The sequence below is a fragment of the Crocuta crocuta genome, unplaced genomic scaffold (assembly GCF_008692635.1).
Source record: "Crocuta crocuta isolate KB4526 unplaced genomic scaffold, BGI_CrCroc_1.0 scaffold246, whole genome shotgun sequence".
Taxonomy (NCBI): domain Eukaryota; kingdom Metazoa; phylum Chordata; class Mammalia; order Carnivora; family Hyaenidae; genus Crocuta; species Crocuta crocuta.
In genome coordinates this window covers 4,610,855-4,631,149 of record NW_027531902.1, presented here as the reverse complement: position 1 = coordinate 4,631,149, position 20,295 = coordinate 4,610,855, and the positions used below count along the sequence as shown (strand labels likewise).

General features: G+C 38.4%; 1 protein-coding gene across 1 annotated transcript in view; it reads left to right on the top strand.

Annotated features, from left to right (window-relative positions):
* The window catches only part of RAB10 (RAB10, member RAS oncogene family), an 81,590-nt gene that overhangs the window by 33,188 nt on the left and 28,107 nt on the right, over positions 1-20,295 (top strand). Inside the window, exon 2 of the mRNA XM_077774067.1 lies at positions 20,069-20,129. Within this exon, the coding sequence (XP_077630193.1) occupies positions 20,069-20,129 (61 nt within the window). The remainder of the gene's footprint in view (positions 1-20,068; positions 20,130-20,295) is intronic.

Genomic DNA, 20,295 nt, shown 5'->3' with positions numbered 1-20,295 from the left:
GATATTTATTCACATCCATCTGGCCTGACAGAGCTGTCTTATGCTGCTGTAAGGACTAGCAACCTAGGAGAATGTCAGTTTTTATAACACAGTTAATAAAGAATGAATATGTATATGAAGTGTATATATTTGTAATTCAGTATCGGTATTGCTATTGCTGGTGGCTAGATCAGGATAGTAAAAACACAATTTGCTTTTTAATAATTATATAATAAAAGAAAGCTAATTAGGATATCATATTAAAAATCCAAATTATTTTGGGTTGGTTTCTTCAGTCTCTGGTATCAAACTGCCAGTATATCATCATGTAGATATGTGAGAAATATTATTTGCCACATGTGGGGAAAGAATAGTGACTGTATTGTTTCTGAGCTTTGCATTAGACTTTTTTTAAGTGTCTTCTTTGATCAAAAAAAAAATGTTTTTCCCTGGTTCAAATAATTTCAGCCATAGCAAGTTTTCAGTGAATAAAAATTGGCTCTAAAGCTTTGAAAGAATGCTGGTGTAGTGCAGTAGTACTATAAACCACAACCACCTGGAACAGTAGATGGTGGGGGACTGGGAAAGAGGCTTGAACTCCTTGAAATATATACAGTTTGGTGTAAGGGTATGGGCAAAGGATCCATGATTTTCTTTAGGTTTTCAAATGATTGCAACATATTCCAAAAAAGATCAAGGATTACTTAACCTTTAAGAGACAATAAAGCTGTTGAGATCTTCCATTTCTGGACATTACAGAGTAACTGGCACCAGAATAGCTTCTGGCTTTAAACTGCTAGAATACCAGACAAAACATAAGAAACAACTGTTTTTAAATATTTGGTAACAGGTGGGGCAGAACTACAATCCTTGAGAGAAGGGAAACAAATAAATAGAACCCTGGCTTTCTTTCTGAAACTAGATTCCAATTCAGGATCTAAGCAGAGCAAGGCAGTCTTGTGGGGCCAAGGAGATAGAACTCAAGAGTAGAGAAAGACTGGAGAGGCTGGAGTTTGCAGGATTGTTTATCATAGAAGATGGCATTATGTGGATAGTGAGATCCAGAAAGGAGTCCCTTTGAATCTTTGGATGCTAGACTGTGTGGGGCTCCATGGTTGGGCAGAGAACAACTATTAGGGAAAGAACAACTACCAGATAGTTGGTAGAACTATTGAGACTTAAAAGGGTTGGGAGACCTTCTTGTTCTGACCATCCAAAAGAGAGAAATCTCATTGAATATCAAGGCCATTTGAGGGAGACCCTAGAAATGGCACTCATTAGGAGTGGGGGGGCTAAACTAATAACTCTGGAGAAAAAGCTGCTATAGCCCTATCTTAAAACTGTGCTGAAAAACAGACCTCAGAAGGATTAAGCTGATTCTCAACTAATTTAGCTGTCCATCTGAACAAAACTCAACATTTAGAAAATGTATACATTAACAAAATCTATAAGATGTTTAGCATTTAATCTGAAATTATTAGGCATATGCAGAAGTAGGAAAATGTCATCCTTAATTAGAAGAAAAATTAATTGATAGAAAAAGACCCAGAAATGACAGAAATGATGGATTTAGAAGACAGATGTTGAAGCATTTAAAGGAAAGCATGAACATGAAAGAAATGAAGGATGTAAAAAAGGCCCGTTGGAACTTCTAGAATTAAAAAATATGGTATCTGAAAGGAAAAATTCAGTTGATGGGGCTTAACAGCAGAGTAAAAGATTAGAAGAAAAGATTAGTGATAGAATAATAGAAACTGTCCAAAATGAAGCACAGTGGGGAAAAGACTGGGAGGAAAAATAAGAGCCTCTGATGTGTGGGACATTATCAGATAGCCTGCCTAATACAGTTTGGATTTGGAGTTCAGGATGGTAGGTTAGGGGCTATAGTTGCAGAAGTACTTGAAGAAATATGGCTGAAAATTTTCTAAATATGATGAAAGCTATAATCCCTTAGATTTATGGTCCCAGATAGGATAAACACAGAGAGTCACAATGAGGCACATCCATATCCAATTGCTAAAAACCAGTTTTAAAAGAGAAATCTTAAGAGAAGCTAGAGGAAAGAAAAACCACATTATATATAGAGAGGGCAAAGATAACAGCTGCTGACTTCAAGAAAAATAATGTAAACCAACAAATGAACCTAACTTTATTACAGTTGGATAACAGCCACACTGAGGAGGAGGAAGAGAATAAATCATCAAAGTAACTTGAGAAAACAGTATTTTGACTAGATATTGTAAGACTAAAGATTAAAAGAACTGTATACAAGTCTTATATTCTAGTAGTAAATCTACCCTTTCTCATAAGGATATGGGTTAGTAAGCCTGAAACTGCTTTGTGTATATACTACTTTATGTATATATTAGGATTGAATATTTAAGTAAATATAGTTTAGATAATGACAGCCAGATACCTAGTTGTTAAGTGAAGAGGTTACAAGGTAAGGAAAGGAAACCGGCTAGAATGAACTTTTTGGTGTTGAGGTATCAGGGGTATCAATATTAACTCATGGTTTTATATAATATATACAGATAAATAGTTCTAGAAATGTAGACATATATATATGCATGCATTATTGTACATAAATGTATTTCCTCGCTCTGTCCTCTGGAAATGCCTGGAAGCAGTGGCACTCCAGGAGCAATGAGCATATCTTGTGCCCAGATCTTGGACTCTGCAGTTCTTCAGTAAGAGGTACCAGAGCGCTGTGAAGAAAGAGCTGGGATAGAGGCCATAGAAGACGATTCTGAAACATCTTTGGTGCCAGAAAACAAAGAAGTGCTAGAAAAGGGTGGGACACGTCAAAAGGACGTGAGAGCCAACTTGAAAGAGCTTCTAATGGCCAAACCTGGAATCAAATAATTCTAGTATTGCATAATAACCAGTAGAATAAAATATCCATGAGTCTGTATTGGTAATAATAAATAATTGAATAAGTAAATGAATGGTTAGAAGGAATAAAATGTAAAAGAATTCCAGTTATTAAGTATGAAGCAGTGACTGAAACACAGCATCACCATTAGCAAGTATTACAGTAATGGTTGTCATAGGCACAAATTGATGATGGAAGGTAAAATCAGTGAGTGAAGGAATGATGAGAAACACGGTATTCGCATAGCCTTAAAGTATTTTCTCCCCATAATTTATTAGTAACAAAGGGAAAAACTGAATTTATAGTGGAGAGAAACTGTAGATAACACCATAACCAAGTTATCAAGGTTAATGGCACAGTAATAAGACATTCACAATGTATATACTCTCTGATAATGAGCTAAGAAAGGCAAAATATTTCATCTGTGGTGTTCTCACCAAAAAATGTAATCCCTTGCTCTAATCATGAGAAGACCACAGACAAACCCAAATTGAGGGAGGTTCTACAAAATACCTGGCTAGTATTTTTTTGATTTGTCACGATCTGTAAGACAAACACTGAATAATTGTTAAAAGATTGAAGGAAACCTGTCCACTAAATGCCGTGTTGGGAACCTGAATTGGATCCTGGAACAGAAAAAGACATTAGTGGGCTGCCTGGGTGGCTCAGTTGATTAAGCATCCTACTTTGGCTTAGGTCATGATCTCATGGTTTGTGAGTTCGAGCCCCGCATCGGGCTCTGTGCTGACAGCTTAGAGCTTGGAGCCTGCTTCGGATTCTATGTCTGTGTCTCCTTCTCCCTGCCCCACCCCTTCTCATGCTGTCACTCTCTCTCTCAAAAATAAACATTAAAAGAAAAGGAGGGGCTCTGTCGGTGAGTCAGTGGGTTAAACGTCCAACTTCAGCTTAGGTCATGATCTCACAGTTCGTGGGTTCGAGCCCCACGTCAGGCTCTGTGCTGACAGCTTAGAGCCTGGAGCCTATTTCAGATTCTGTGTCTCCCTCTCTCTCTGACCCTCCCTGACTCATGTGGTCTCTCTCTCTCAGAAATAAATAAAACAATAAATAAATAAATAAATAAATAAATAAATAAATAAATAAATAAATAAACGGAAAAGACATTAGTGAAAAAACTAGTAGATTTAGGTCTGTAGTTAAGTTAATCGCATTGTGTCAGTGTTACTTTCTTTTTCTAAGTTATCTTGATGTTAACTAATGGTTAACTTCATGGTTATCTAAACATTAACATTAGAAGCTGGATGAAAGGTATATGAGGACTCTGTTTTTACAACTTTTCTGTAAAGTCATTTCAAAATAAAAAGTTTCTTTCTTCTTTTTTTTTTTTTTACAAATAGTTTATTGTCAAATTAGTTTCCACATAACACCCAGTGCTCATCCCCACAAGTGCCCTCCTCCATGCCCATCCCCCCCAAAATAAAAAGTTTCTTAAGTCTACATTCCTCCCAAAGGGGGAGTGTGTCTGGGGTGGGGGCAGGACAGGTGTAATGTAAGCCAGAAGACAATGGAATAACACTTTTTAAATTCTCAAAGGAGGGGCATCTAGCTGGCTCAGTTAGTAGTAGAGCATTCGACTCTTGATCTCAAGGTTGTAAATTGGAGCTCCATATTGGGTGTAGAGGTTACTTAAAAATTAAATTTTTTAATAAAAAGATCAACAATCTTTTTTAAGTTTATTTTTTACGAGAGGGAGGGAAAGATGTAGGGAGGGGCAGAGAAAAAGGGAGAAAGAATCCCATGTAGGCTCCACGCTGCCAGCCCAGAGTTCGATCCCTCAAACTGACATGATGACTTGAGCTGAAGCCAAGAGTTGGTAGCTCAACTGACTGAGTCACCCAAGCAGGCCAAAAATAAAATCTTAAATATAAAAAAAAACTGTTGAGAAAAAATTATTGCTAGAATTTAATCCTAACAAGCATGTCTTTCAGAAATCAAGACAAACTGAAGACATTTTCGGGGCGCCTGGGTGGCTCAGTTGGTTGAGCGTCCCAACTTTAGCTCAGGTCATGATCTGGCAGTTCATGAATTCAAGCCCTGCACTGGGCTTGCTGCTGTCAGTGCAGAGCCTGCTTCTAATCCTCTGTCCTCTCTCTTTGTCTGCCCCTCCCTGCTTGTGCATGCTTAGGTGTGTGCTCTTTCTTAAAAATAAACATTTAAAGAGACATTTTCCATACAGAAACCGAGAGAATTTCTTGCTGACAGTCTTGCACTACTAAAATGTTAAAGGAGGATCCCTGGGTGGCTCAGTCAGTGAAGCGTCTCACTTCAGTGCAGGTCGTGATCTCATGGTTTTGGAGTTCGAGCCCTCCATTGGAGTTCTCTGCTGTCAGCACAGAGCCCAGTTTGGATCTCTGCCTCCCTCTCTGCTCATTCCTCTTTCTCTCTTTCTCTCTCTCTGAAATTAATAAAAACATCTTTTAAAAAATTAAAGGAAAATTTTCAGGCTGAAGAAAATCATTCTGGGTGGAAACTCAGATCACACACAAAGGAATGGAGAAGATAAATGGTACACATGGGGGAATGCAAAATACTTTCTTCTCAAATTTAAATTTATTTCAAAGACAATTGACTAGTAAAATTCAGAAAGACAATAGGTAAAAGTAGAAAGTAAAAAATAGCCCAGTAATGGGAGGGAGAAAATAGGAATATACTACTGTAAAGTTCTTACATTAATATGAGAATTAGTATAATACTGTTTGAAGGTGAACTGTGCTTAAGTTAAACACGAATGTTATGCGGGGCGCCTGAGTGGCTCAGTTGGTTGGTCATCTGACTTTGGCTCAGGTCATGATCTCGCAGTTCGTGGGTTCAAGCCCCGCGTCCAGCTCTGTGCTGACAGCTGACTCAGAGCCTGGAGCCTGCTTCAGAATCTGTGTCTCCCCCTCTCTCTGACCCTCCCCTGCTCATGCTGTCTCTCTCTCTCAGAAATAAATAAAAAACAGTAAAAAAAATTTTTTTTAAATGTGTTAGGAACTTTAGTGCAACCACTAAAAAATTTCTTAGGATTACCTAAGAAGCTGCTAATCATGAAAAAGCCCAACTGGCTGTATTAATAGTAGACAAAGTAGATTTCAGAGCAAGGCATATACTTCCAGGATTAAAGAAAATTTTTTTGTAATGACAAAGGGGTCAGTTTAGTATATTTATATACCTAATAGTGGAGTTTCAAAATACTTGAAGCAGAAATTGACATAATTGGAAGGAGAAATAGAAATCTAGTTGGATATTCAATGAATATTCCTCTGTGGTGATTGATAGAATAAACAGACATATATTAAAGAGATAGGATCTTAATTTAAGTTTTTCTGAAAGAAACTTTAAGGCCCAGATGGCTTCACTGGTGAGTTTTATCAAATGTTTAAGGAAGAAAATACTACCATTTCAGTAAATGGAGGGCAGACTTTTTAAGTCATTTATGGGATCAGCCTTCTCTTGGATATTAAGACCAGATATCCCTAATGAACATTGACATGTCCTTCATGAACATGTACATAAGAGCCCTTATCTAGGGGCATCTGGGTGGCTCAGTTGGTGAAGCATCAGACTTTGGCTGAGGTCATGATCTCACAGTTCCTGAGTTTGAGCCCCACATCAGGCTCTCTGCTGTCAGCTAAAAATTATTTATTTATTTATATATTTTTTAAGAAGGAATCTTTTTAAAAATTCTTTAATGGTTTTATTCATTTTTTTGAGAGACTGAGAGAGACAGGGTCTGAGTGGGGGAGGGGCAGAGAGAGAGGGAGACGTAGAATCTGAAGCAGCCTTCAGGTCCTGAGCTGTCAGCACAGAACTTAATGCAGGGCTCGAACCCATGAACTCTGAAATAAAGACCTGAGCAGAAGTGGTATGCTCAACCAAATGAGCCACCCAGGTGCCCCCCAATTTATTTATTTTTAAAGTGCTTGTTTAGGGGTGCCTGGGTGGCCGAGTTCGTTGAGCAAGCAACTCTTGATTTTGGCTCAGGTCGTGATCCCAGGGTTGTGGGGCTGAGCCCTATGCCTGGCTCTCACTGAGCGGGGACCCTCCTTAAGATTCTTCTTTCTCTTTCTGTCTCTCCCCTCTCCACTACTCCTCTCCCTTGTGTGCTCGCTTGCTGTCTCTTAAAAAAAAATGAAAAGTAAAGTGCCTGAGTGCCTCAGTCACTTAAGTGTCTGACTTAGGCTCAGGTCATGATCTCACAGTTGGTGGGTTTTGAGTCCCATGTTGGGCTCTGCATTGACAGCTTGGAGCCTGGAACCTGCTTCAGATTCTGTGTTTACCTCTCTTTCTGCTTCTCTCCTATTTGTATTTGTGTGTGTGTGTGTGTGTGTGTGTGTGCGCGCGCACACACGTGCATATATGCACGTGCTCTTTCTATGTCTCAAAAATAAATATTTTTTTAAAATGCTTATTCTTATATTTTTAATGAGGTTTTTTTTTTTTTTAAGTGTATTTATTTTGAGAGAGAGCGAGTGGGAGGGACAGAGAGGGAGAGAGAGGGAATCCCAAGCAGGCTCCATGCTGTCTGTGCAGAGCCCAGTGCAGGGCTCAAACTCATGAACCATGAGATCATGACCTGAACTGAAACCAAGAGTTGGACATTTAACTGAGTGAACCACCCAGGTGCTCCTAAAATGTTTATTTTTGAGAGAGAGAGAGAGATAGAATGCATGAGCAGGGAGGGGCAGAGAGAGAGGGACAGAGAATAGGAAGCAGGTTCCAAGCTGACAGCAGAGCCTGATGTGGGGCTTGAACACGTGAACCATGAGATCATGACCTGAGCTGCTTAACCACCTGAGCCCCCCAGGTGCCCCTATTTTATTTTAGAGAGAGGGAGAGAGAGAGACAGAGAGAGAGAGAGAGAGAAAGCCTGAGAGCAAGGGAGAGGGGAAGTGGAGGGAGGAGAGAAAGAATTTTAAGCAGGGTCCCTGCTCAGTGCAGAGCCTGGCACAGCACTTGATCCCATGACCCTGGGATCTTAACCTGAGACAGAATCAACAGTCAGCTGCTCAACTGACTGAGCCACCTATGCACCTCCAAAATAAATTTTAATTAGCTCCCTTAATGGAGTAAAGAAGAAGGGTGCCTGGCTGGCTCAGTTGGTAGAGCATGCGACCCTTGACCTTGGGGTTGTGAGTTCAAGCCCCATGTTGAATGTAGAGCCTATTTAAGAAAAAGAAGAAAGAAAAGTCTTGATCATCTTAATAGGTATAGAAAAACCATATGATGGAGTGCCTAGTGGCTCAGTTGGTTAAGCATCTGACTCTTGATTTGGGCTCATGTCATGATCTCACAGTTCGTGGGTTTGAGCCCCACATCAGGTTCCATGCTGATAGTGCAAGAGCCTGCTTGGGAATCTCTTTTCCTCTCTCTTTGCCCTTCCCCTGCTTGCTTGTGCACTGTCTCTCTCAAGATAAATAAGCTTCAAAAAAATAAAAGCATTTGACAAAATACTCATTTGCATCATGATACCTCAGCAAACTATAAGTAGAAGGACATTTCCTCAACCTACTAAATGATGTACAGTTAACATGATACTTTAACGGTGAAGCTTTCAGTCTAAGCTTTCTTTGTTAAGGATCAAGTACAAAACAACATTGTATTAGAGGTCCTAGCTGTACCAATAAGGCAAGAGAAAGAAAGAAATCATTTCCAAAGGAAAATGATTAAGAAAGTGCCTTTTTGTAGACTACCTGATTATATGATTACATACATGGAAAACTCTTAAGTACCCCACAACTAGAATTAAGAAGTGACTGTAGCAAGGTTACAGGATATAGGTCCCTATACAGAAATAAGTTGTATTCCATATTGAGCAACAAACAATTGGGAAATGAAACTTCAAGAAAGTATTATTTATAATAGCACCCTAAAAGTGAAAATGAAATGGGGATAAATTTAACAAAATGTAAGACCTCGCTCCTGAAGACTACAAAATACAGTTGAGAGAACTTAAAGGAGACCCAAATAAACCGAGAACTCTTCCATGATTATCAATTAGAAGATTCGTATCACTGTATTCAAACTGCTGCATGTGGTACTTGAACATGAGTGTAGTTATTTTTCAGATCCTTTGCACTTAATGTTTCCTCTACCAGGAACACTCTCCCCAGATACTCACGTGGCTTTGTTTCCAGACCTCCTTGAGGTTTTTGCTCAGAGGTCTTTCAATAAAACATTCCCTGATTTTCTCTTATAAAATAGCTCACTCTCCATTCCTGTTTATAGCATTTATCATTTCTAACATTAAAAATATTATGTTTCCTCTCTCTGGAATATAAATTCCCTCTCAGTAATATTTTAATTCCCGGGAACTTCTTCCTTCTCATGCATTTCAAAAATTAAAATCAGCGAAGTTAAATAGCATGCAACAAAATAAAATAGGTAACTTAATTAGACTGCATCACAATTAAAAGCTTTTGTTCATTAATGGAAATTGACAAAGTGTAAAGCCAGCCTGTAGAATGGAGGAAATATTTGCAAATGATATAACTGATAAGGGTCTGGTGTCCAAAATGTAAAAAGAACTCTTATAACTCAACAACAAAAAGACAACTTGATTAAAAAATGGGCAAATGACTTGAATACACATTTCTTCAAAGAAGATGGCCAACAAGCTGGTGAATTGATGTTCAACATCATTAGTCCTTAGGGAAATGCAAATCAAAACCACAATGAGGTACCACTTCATACCCAACCCCTATGATGACTGAAAACTTAAAAAGGAAAATAATAAACATTGGCAAGGATGTAGAAGAATTGAGCCGCCTTATGTGCTAATGGGAATGTAAAATTGGTGTAGCTGATGTGGAAAACAATGGTTCCTCAAAAAGTTAAACATAAAATTACCATATGACCCAGCAATTCTATTCTTTGTATTCTCAGAAGAATTGAAAATAGGCATGTGCATGTTTGTAGCAACACTATTCGCAAAAGCAGCAAGTTGAGAACATCTCATTTAATGTCCATCAAGAGATCAGTGGACAAATTATGATGTATATGCATATAATGGAATATTACTCATTCGTAAAAAGGAATGAAGTACTGATAAATGTCACAATGTGGATAGACCTTGAAAACATTATGCCAAGTGAAAAAAGCCAGAGACAGAAGGTCACATGTTGTATGCTTCTATTTATATAAAATATCCAGAATAGGTAAATCCGTAGAGACTGAGTGCAGATGTTTCCAGGGAGTCATGGGAGGGGATAGTGGAAAACAACTGCTTAATGGATATGGAATTTCCTTCTGAGGTGATGAAAATATCTGGAACTAGATAGAGATGGTGGTAGCACGACATTGTGATTGTACTGAACTGTTTACTCTTATGTTATGTGGATTTTACCTCAGTAGAAAATAGATAAATAAATAAATGGAATTATGGAACTTAATGTAGGTTAAGAGCTCAAAGGGTTGAAAAAACACATGGAATTGAGTGCTGCTTCTGCCACCTTAATTCTCTGACCTTAGGTAAGTTGCTTTAAACTTTTCTTTAAAATTGGAACATACGTAGTTTTGCAGAGGATTTTTAAAATAATTTAATTTACATCCAAGTTAGTTAGCAAATAGTGCAACAGTGATTTCAGGAGTAGATTCCTTAAGGCCCCTTACCCATTTAGCCCATCCCCCCTCCTACAACTCTGTTTGCTCTCTGTATTTAAAAAAGTCTCTTAGGTTTTGTCCCACTCCCTGTTTTTATATTATTTTTGCTTCCCTTCCCTTATGTTCATCTGTTTAGTATCTTAAATTCCTCATATGAGTGAAGTCATATGACATTTGTCGTTTCTCTAATTTTGCTTAGCATAATATCCTTCAGTTACATCCATGTAGTTGCAAATAACAAGATTTCATTCTTTTTGATTGCTGACTAATACTCCATTGTGTGTGTGTGTGTGTGTGTGTGTGTGTACATATATATCACATCTTTATTAATTTATGTGTCGATGGACATTTGGGCTCTTTCTATACTTTGGCTATTGTCAATAGCACTGCTATAAACAGTGCATGCGCCACTGTGAAACAGCACACCTGTATCCCTTGGATAAATACCTAGTAGTGCAGTTGCTGGGTTGCAGGGTGGTTCTATTTTTAATTTTTTGAGGAACGTGCATACTGTTTTCTAGAGTGGCTGCAGNTCGTTTCTCTAATTTTGCTTAGCATAATATCCTTCAGTTACATCCATGTAGTTGCAAATAACAAGATTTCATTCTTTTTGATTGCTGACTAATACTCCATTGTGTGTGTGTGTGTGTGTGTGTGTGTGTACATATATATCACATCTTTATTAATTTATGTGTCGATGGACATTTGGGCTCTTTCTATACTTTGGCTATTGTCAATAGCACTGCTATAAACAGTGCATGCGCCACTGTGAAACAGCACACCTGTATCCCTTGGATAAATACCTAGTAGTGCAGTTGCTGGGTTGCAGGGTGGTTCTATTTTTAATTTTTTGAGGAACGTGCATACTGTTTTCTAGAGTGGCTGCAGCAGTTTGCATTCCCAGCAGCAGTGCAAAAGAGATCCTCTTTCTTCACATCCTTGCCAACATCTGTTGTTGCCTGACTTGTTAATGTTAGCCATTCTGACAGGTGTGAGGTGGTATTTCATTGTGGTCTTGATTTGTATTTCCCTGATGGTGAGTGACGCCAAGCAGCGTTTGGTTGTGTTGGTTGGCCATCCATCTTTGGAGAAGTGTCTATTCATGTCTTTTGCCCATTTCTTCACTGGATTATTTGTTTTCTGGATGTTGAGTTTTGATAAGTTCATTATAGATTTTGGGTACTAACCCTTTATTTGATATGGCCTTTGCAAATATCTTCTCCCATTCTGTCTGTTGCCTTTTGGTTTTGCTGATTGTTTCCTTCGCTGTGCAGGAGATTTTTATTTTGATGAGGTCCCAATAGTTCATTTTTGCTTTTGTTTCCCTTACTTCTGGAGATGTGTTGAATAAGAAGTTGCTGCTGTGGCCAAGGTCAGTGAGGTTTCTGTCTTCTTTCTCCTCGGGGATTTCTATGGCTTCGTGTCTTATTTAGGTTTTTCATCCATTTTGAGTTTATTTTTGTGTATGGTGTAAGAAAGTGGTCCAGGTTCATTTTTCTGCATGTTGCTGTCCAGTTTTCCCAGAACCATTTCCTGAAAGAGACTGTCTTTATTCCATTGGGTATTCTTTTCTGCTTTGTCAAAGATTTGTTGGCCATATGTTTGTGGGTCCGTTTCTGGGTTCTGTATTCTTTTCCATTGATCTCAGTGTCTGTTTTTATGCCAGTACCATACTGTCTTGATGATTGCAGCTTTGTAATATGTCTTGAAGTCCGGTTATGTGATGCCTCTAGCTTTTGGTTTTCTTTTTTAAGATTGCTTTGGCTCTTCAGGGTCTTTTCTGGTTCCATACAAATTTTAGGATTGTTTGTTGTAGCTCTGTGAAGAGTGCTGGTGTTATTTTGATAGGGATTGCTGCAGAGGATTTTTTTTTTTTAAGTTTATTTATTTTGAGAGTGTACATGGGGGGTGGAGGGCAGAGATTGAGGGAAAAAGAGAAAATCCCAAGCAGTGTGGAGCCTGATACGGGGCTTGATTCTGTGAACTGTGAGATGGCCTGCACCAAAATCAAGAGTGTCAAGTGACTGAGCCACCCTGGTGCCCCACAGAAGATAATTTTGAATACTAAATGAGATAATATGCGAAATGCTTAGAACACTTAGTAGTTATCCAGTAAATATTGTTAGTGCTACAGGGTTTTAATTTTATTTTTCATTTGTAGTGTGCAAGTAAAAGTATGGGTTAGGATTGTTCTGAGAATTTAATGCATTAATCCACTCTAAAGGACTAAAAACAGTGCCAGGCACATTATAAATTCTCAGGTTGTTTACTAAGCTATTGCTGTTATACAAAAGGATCTTTAAAAAAATTTTTTTTTTAATGTTTATTTTTGAAAAAGAGAGAACATGAAGAGGGGGAGGGGCAGAGAGAGGAAAACACAGAATCTGAAGCAGGCTTTGGGTTCCGAGCTGTCAGCACAGGGCCTGACACGGGACTTGAACCCACAAACCATGAGATCATGATGTGAGCTTAAGTTGGAAGCTCAACCGACTGAGCCACCCAGTCACTCCAATAAGAAAGGATCTTTAAAAAAATTTTTTTTTAATGTTTTATTTATTTCTGAGAGAGAGAGAGACAGACAGACAGACAGTGTGAGCAGGGGAGGGTCAAAGAGAGAGAAAGGGAGACACAGAATTGGAAACAGGCTCCAGGCTCTGAGCTGGCTGTCAGCACAGAGCCAATGCAGGGCTTGAACCCACGAACTGTGAGATCATGACCTGAGCTGAAGTCAGACACTTAACCAACTCAGCCACCCAGGCGTCCCAAGAAAGGATCTTTAGAGGAAATTTTTGCACTCTGCGTTTTCAAATCTGCATCCAGATAAACTAATGGCCTTATTGGAAAGTGGCCTTTTCAAAATTTGTGCAGTAATGATAGAACTAGAGCAAGGACTAAGAATCATGTTTCTTAAGTCATGTTTAAGAATCACGTTTCTTAAATTCCGGACAAAGCTACATTCAAAGGATTGTAGTTATAGGATTCTACTTCTTTCCTGATGTGGTGAAAATACTTTATTTTCATTTGTTAAGAACCACAGGTATTGATCATTTACCTATGAGCTGTTAAACATAAGTTGTCTGGGGTTTATTATATTTCTTCCTGCATTTTATTTATTGGTATGTCATCCGGAGCTAAGCTTTGGAAAAGTGATTTTTACAGTGGTTAGAAGTTGCAGTTAACTCCTCTTGCCACTGGATGGTGCTTCTGCAACATCATTAAGGCACATAGTTTGGCTGATAACTGTTTCTCGCTTTCCTGAGCAGCTGAAAATTGATAAAAGTTAGACTGCAGTAAAATGAAATACTCATTTGAGCGGGGTTCCAGGAATCTAAAAAATAGAGATTTCCTTTAGTGTGTTTTTATGTAAATACAACCTAAAAGAGAATCACTGGTTGGATCAAATCCTATGTTTGCTCTAGTCTGTGAAAGTTTAGGAAATGATATGTTGCAGGAGAATCTGATTATTCCTCCTGGCAGAATCTTAAATTAAAAAAAAAGTTTGTTTATTTTTTGAGGCAGAGAGACAGCTGGAGGCAGGGAGGGGCAGAGAGAGAGGGAGACACAGAATCTGAAGCAGGCTCCAGGCTCTGAGCTGTCAGCACAGAGCCTGATGTGGGGCTCGAACTCACAAACCGTGAGATCATGACCTGAGCCGAAGTCGGATGCTTAACCGACTGAGCCACCCAGGTGCACCTTAAAATTTTTTTTAAATGTTTATTTTTGAGAGAAGGAGAGAAACAGAACACAAGTGAGGAAGGGGCAGAGAGAAGGGGTGAGACAGAATCTGAAGCAGGCTCCAAGCTCTGAGCTGTCAGCACAGAGTCTGACTTGGGGCTTGAACTCAACAAACCGTGAGATGGTGACCTGAGCTGAAATTGGATGCTTAACTGACTGAGCCACCCAGGTGCCCCTCCTCCTGGCAGAATCTTAAAGGGTGACAGGTTTTCCTAGTTTCTCTTGGCAGTTGAGCTACTTTTTTTGCTTTAATTCCTAAATTTTCTCAAAAGCTTTTCTACTCTATTTTAAGTATAAGTTTTTCCATACTTAGGTGTGTACATTTTGGGGAATGTAGAAACTACTTGCTGGAGTGACAAAGGTATTTACTTGGAAAAAGTACACAGCTGCTTCAAAACGTTGTGTTTGAGGGGGACTACAGGAGGAAGACTGGAGGGAGAGGAGACTGCAGGGGTGGCTGAGGGCCATGGGTGGAATACGGTGCTCACATTCAGGTGGTTAAGTAATGGAGAGAACTTATTTGTAAACATACCTCTGTTAACCCAATTTTTAATTTCTGTTACTGTAATAGAGCAGAATTTTAGAAGTCACATAGTATTTCAAGGTCTGTGAGGACAGTAGCAACAACAGACTTTTGCCCTCTGCCTACCTGCGTGTTTTCTTTTCCAAGCACATTTTGGCCTTTTTCTCTGTTATTCAACATCATATTCCTTAGTCTTGGCTTTTACCTTAAAACACACACACACACACACACACACACACACACACACACACAGAACATTAGAAATTCTGTCTTGTTGTTAGGGAAATGAGAATCAATCACTCCAGACATTCCTGGTGCCTTTCTCTTCTTCTCAAATAGTTAGAACACATGTTTTTATTAACTGTTAAACCAAGTAGTGTACTATAATCACATTTCCTTTCTTGGATGACTTTTCTGTTTTTATTGTAATTTATAGTTCCTTTATTGCTAGGTTTGCTTAAATTTCAAGACACTATACATACTTTATCCAAAATCAGCAACAGAATTGCCAAGCTCTTTAAATTTCCACTTTCATACAAATTCCATGAATACCATTTCTTCCCCTCCCTCTCTTAGTAGGCATACTTTTTGGAGCGTCTTCTCATTTTATTCTATTCTTTTATGTCCTCATTCGCTTCTAAACTGGTTGCTCTCTAGGCAAGTTTGAACTTCCATTTACCTCACTCTTTGCTGGATTTCTTTTCTTCCTGTTTTTGACAAAGCAGCCTCTCCTAGTAGTTGTCTTAGAGATGCATGGGAACTAACTATTTTGAGATGTTTCATGTCTGGAAATGCATTATTTTACTCACTTGATTTTTGTCTGGAAAAAGGTTGAAAATACTTTTTTTTTTTTTTTTAAAGTAAGCTCTACACCCAATGTGGGGCTTAACTCAGAGCCCTGAAATCGATTTAAGAGTCACGTGCTGTACCCACTGGGCCAGTTAGGTGTCCCAGGTTGAAAATAATTTTTAAAGACATTATCTTTTCTGTATTCTAGTGTTGCTGTTGCTGTTGAGAAGTTCAGAGTTGTCACTTTAAAAAAAACAAACAGGGGCGCCTGGGTGGCTTAGTTGGTTAAGCGTCCGACTTTCGCTTAGGTCATGATCTCACGATTCGTGGGTTCAAGCCCCGCATCGGGCTCTTTGCTGACTGCCAGCTCAGAGCCTGGAGCCCGTTTCAGTCTGTGACTCCCTCTCTCTTTGACCCTCCCCTGCTCACGCTGTCTCTCTCTCTGTCTCCTAGAAATAAAACATTAAAAAAAAAACAAACCACACTTTTTTTTTTATGCTTGTTTTTGAGAGAGACAGAGACAGAAACAGAGTGTGACTGGTGGAGGGGCAGAGAGAGAGGGAGACACAGAATCTGAAGCAGGCTCCAGGCTCTTGAGTTTCCAGCACAGGGCCTGATCTGGGGCTCAAACCCACAAACCAGGAGATTATGACCTGAGCTGAAGTCAGATGCTTAACTGAGCCACCAGGGTGCCCCCAGTGTTGTCACTTTTGATTTAATATGGCCTGGTTTATGTGTCTGCAAGCTTTTATAATATCTTATTCTTGGTATCTTGAAATTTTATGGTGGTAATATTACCTAGTATATACATCCTATTTTATTCATTAGGCAAGCATTTGGTGAGAGTCAGTCTAAAATAAATTCTTTTGCTTCTGTTATGTTTTTCTTGCACAGCTTTTTAAAAGTTTTTACTTAAATTCCAGTTAGTTAAAATACAGTGTAATTTTAGTACAATACAGTGATTAAGTAGTTCTGTATATCACCTGGTATTCATCACAAGTGCATGCCTTAATCCCTGACAAATATTTAACCCATTCCCTCACCCACCTCCGTCTTGGTAACCATCAGTTCTCTATAGTTAAGAGTCTTTCTTGGTTTGCCTTTCTCTCCTTTTTTACCCCCTTTACTCATTTGTTTTGTTTCTTAAATTCCACATATGAATGAAATCATATGGTATTCATTCACTTAGCATAATACTTTCCAGCTCCATCCATGTGGTTGCAAATGGCAAGATTTCATTGTTTCTTATGGCTTTCTTATGGCTGAGCAATATTCTGTTACACACGCACACACATGCACACATACCACATCTCTATCCATTCATCATTCAGTGGACATTTGGGTGTTTTCCATAATTTGGCTATTGTAGATAATGCTGCTATAAACATTGGGGTGCATATATTCCTTTGAACTAGTAGTGCAATTGCTGGATTGTAGGGTAGTTCTATTTTAACTTTTTGAGGAACCTCCATACTCATTTCCAGAGTGACCACACCAATTTGCATTTCCACCAGCAGTGCAGGAGCCCTTTCTCCATGTCCTAGCCAACACCTGTTGTTTCTTGTGTTGTTGATTTTAGCCATCTGACAGGTATAAGGTGATATCTCATTGTAGTTTGATTTGCATTTCCTTCATGATAAGTGATATTGAGCATCTTTTCATGTGTCTGTTGGCTATCTGTATGTCTTCTTTGGGAAAATGTCTATTCATGTCTTCTCATATTCTAATTAGATTATTTTGGGGATGTTGAATTTTATAAGTTCTATTTATATTTTTACTAACCCTCCTTTATCAGATGTGTCATTTGCAAATATCTTCTCCCATTACATAGATTGCCTTTTAGTTTTGTTGATCATTTCCTTTGCTGTGCAGAATTCTTTCACAGTTTTTATTTAAAAAATTTCTTTTAATGTTTTTATTTTTGAAAGACAGAGGGTGAGTGGGGGAGGGGCGGAGAGAGAGAGGAAGACAGAGAATCTGAGGCAGGCTTGGGGGTCCAGGGATTCCAAGCTGTCACTGCAGAACCCGATGCAGGGCTTGAACTCAAGAACCTAGAGATCATGACCTGAGCTGAAGTTGGACGCTTAACTGATTGAGACACCAAGCTCCCTTCTTGCAGTTTTTAAATTATTATTTTCTGTATGTCATTATCTTTGTTCTTTCTTGAACTTCTATTAGTTCGATATCCAACCTCCTGGTTTGATCTTCTAACTTCGTATATATCACATAAATTCCATTCTTTGTCATTTTGTTATATTTTCTATGGGATCTCAGTTTTCTCTTAGTGTTTCTGTTTGAATATATTACTTCTTCCACCTGTTTTCACCTGTTTTTTTTTTTTTAAATTTCCAGGAGTTTTTCTGGTTCTAGTTCGTTTCTAGTTCGTTTTCCTTTCTCTTTCTTTCTTCGCCCCCCACCCCCCATTTTGTTCTAAGAAGACAAAGGGAACTACTTTTTCCTTTTCTCTGCATTGCCTCTGTTTCCTTCAGGTTCCCTTTTTTGGTTTGTTTAGTTTTTGGTATCTCATTGGAACCTTTGTCCTTTGTGTTTTTGCTTTTTTTTTTTTTTTTTTTTTTAGTAAGAGCTTTAGTAGAGAAGAGGGCAGAACAGAGGAGGAGAGAGAGCATCTTAAGCAGGCGCCATGCTCAGCTCACAGCCCACCACAGGGCTCAGTGCCATAATCCTGGAATCACAACCTGAGCCAAAATTCAGAGTTGGACTCTCAACCATCTGAGCCACCCAGGCACCCATCTATATAGATCATTTCCCGGGTACCATTTCTCTTTCTTTAAAAACATCATTTATCTCTTCATTCAAATACTTTTTGAATGCCTGCTTTTATGTCAGGCTCTTGGTGCTGGGAATTTAACTGAATTAAATAGATAAAAATTGCTACCCTTGTGGATTTTATATTTTGGCATAGGGAGATAGAAAATAACAGGAATAAGTAAATATAGCATATTTGAGGGATGTTAGCAATAAAAAGTAAGGAAGAATGGTAGGGATCATTAATAGACAGTGGACATGGGGTATGAGACTTATGTTGCCACTTAGGAAAGGACAGCAAGGAAGAAGGAGCCATAATGGAGAACAGTGTTCTTAGTTGGGAGAACAGTTATATGCAAAGTTCTTGAGGTGGGAATCTTTCTGATCTGTGTGTGTAACAACCATATAGTTAGCTAGATCAAAGGAAGATACAATAAATTATGAGAACAGCATGGAAAATGGGAGTGGTGGGCAGAATGTGTAGGGCCTTTTAAGGGTTTTTGCTTGAGTCTTTGTGAAAGATGGGATTTGCAGATAGCCAATAAAGAGTTGATCTCAAGTTTGGAGTTTAGGAGAGAGGTCTGGGCTCTGATATAAATTTGAGAGTTACCAGTGCATATTTGAAATTTAAAGCTATGAAATTAGGGAAAATCACCATGGGAATGAGTGAAGATAGAAAAATTCACTTCAATTTCTAGAAAAGTTCAGAGAGGCAAGGAGAAACTAGTAAGGAAGAATGAATGGCCAGAGGTAGGCAAGGAGAGTTTTTGTGCAGGAAAGAATGAAGAACTGCTTTAACCACTGCTAATTAGCTTGAGGATAGACAACTTTGAGAGAGAAAAGAGAAACTCAAAGAGTCTGGGACGAGGTAGGTAGCTTAAAATAGCCTAAAATCTTAATTTTTCAGTTGTACCTGGTTTCTGTCTCTCAAAAGATTTGGAGCTTTCAGACCGTGTCCTAATTTCACCTGTGTTTGGAGAAGTTTTCTGAAATAGTATTGGTTGTTAGGTTTGTTGTATAGGTTAATTAACAAATTGCATGCCTAATTGGAATTGTTAGTCTTACATAGAGTCTCAGTAATTCCTAGAGAAACAAAAATATGGGGTGTAGAAAAAGTCTAAGGTTTACAACTGCCAGGCACATCGTCCTTTTTTTCTTTTGATTTGATTGTGGGAAACTGAACCTAAGCTGAAGATTTTGGTTGGTTAAGGAGCAGACAGATCTGGGCGATCTGTATTACTTTTGCTTCATGTGTTTTGAAGCTCTGTGTTATAAGATGCATAAACATCTAGTATTTTTGCCTTCTTAATGAATTGACCCTTTTATAATTATGAAATGACCCTCTTTATCCCTGGTGGTAGTTTTTTTGCTTGGGAAGCTAGTTAAGGCTTATTTTTCCTAGTGGAAAACATTTTTTTTGTTTTGTTTTTGCATTAAAATATTAGATATTTTAGGGGCGCCTGACTGGCTAAGTTGGTAGAGCATGTGACTCTTGATCTCAAAGTCATGATGTTCAGGCCCCACTTGTGTGTGGAGCCTACTTAAAAAATATTAGATATTTTAAAATTTACCTTTTCATTTTCTTATTATAAAAACTTACTCTTTTTATATAGCTATTTCTTCTGCCATGTTGGATCTTTAAAATTGAATTATTTGTTCAGAATTTGCATACTTAAAGGCTATCAAGAGCCAAACAAACACAGATGTTTAAGTGTATTTTTATTTTTATTTCCAAGTTAATTTTAGGAGAGCCACGTTCAGAGCCATAGATATAATTTACCTTTTTTTCTTCTGTGTTGTAGGAATAGACTTTAAGATCAAAACAGTTGAATTACAAGGAAAGAAGATCAAGCTACAGATATGGTAAGTGATGCTATTTCACCTACCTTATAAGTAGAATACCAAATTCCTGAAGGATTGGCAGTGAAATCCTTCCTTGTCACCTGTTTAGATTCTTTGAGACTTTCCTTTGTCAAGCCAGCAATCAGGTCACCTTCTTTCAGTGAAGTAAAAAAAAAAAAAAAAAAAA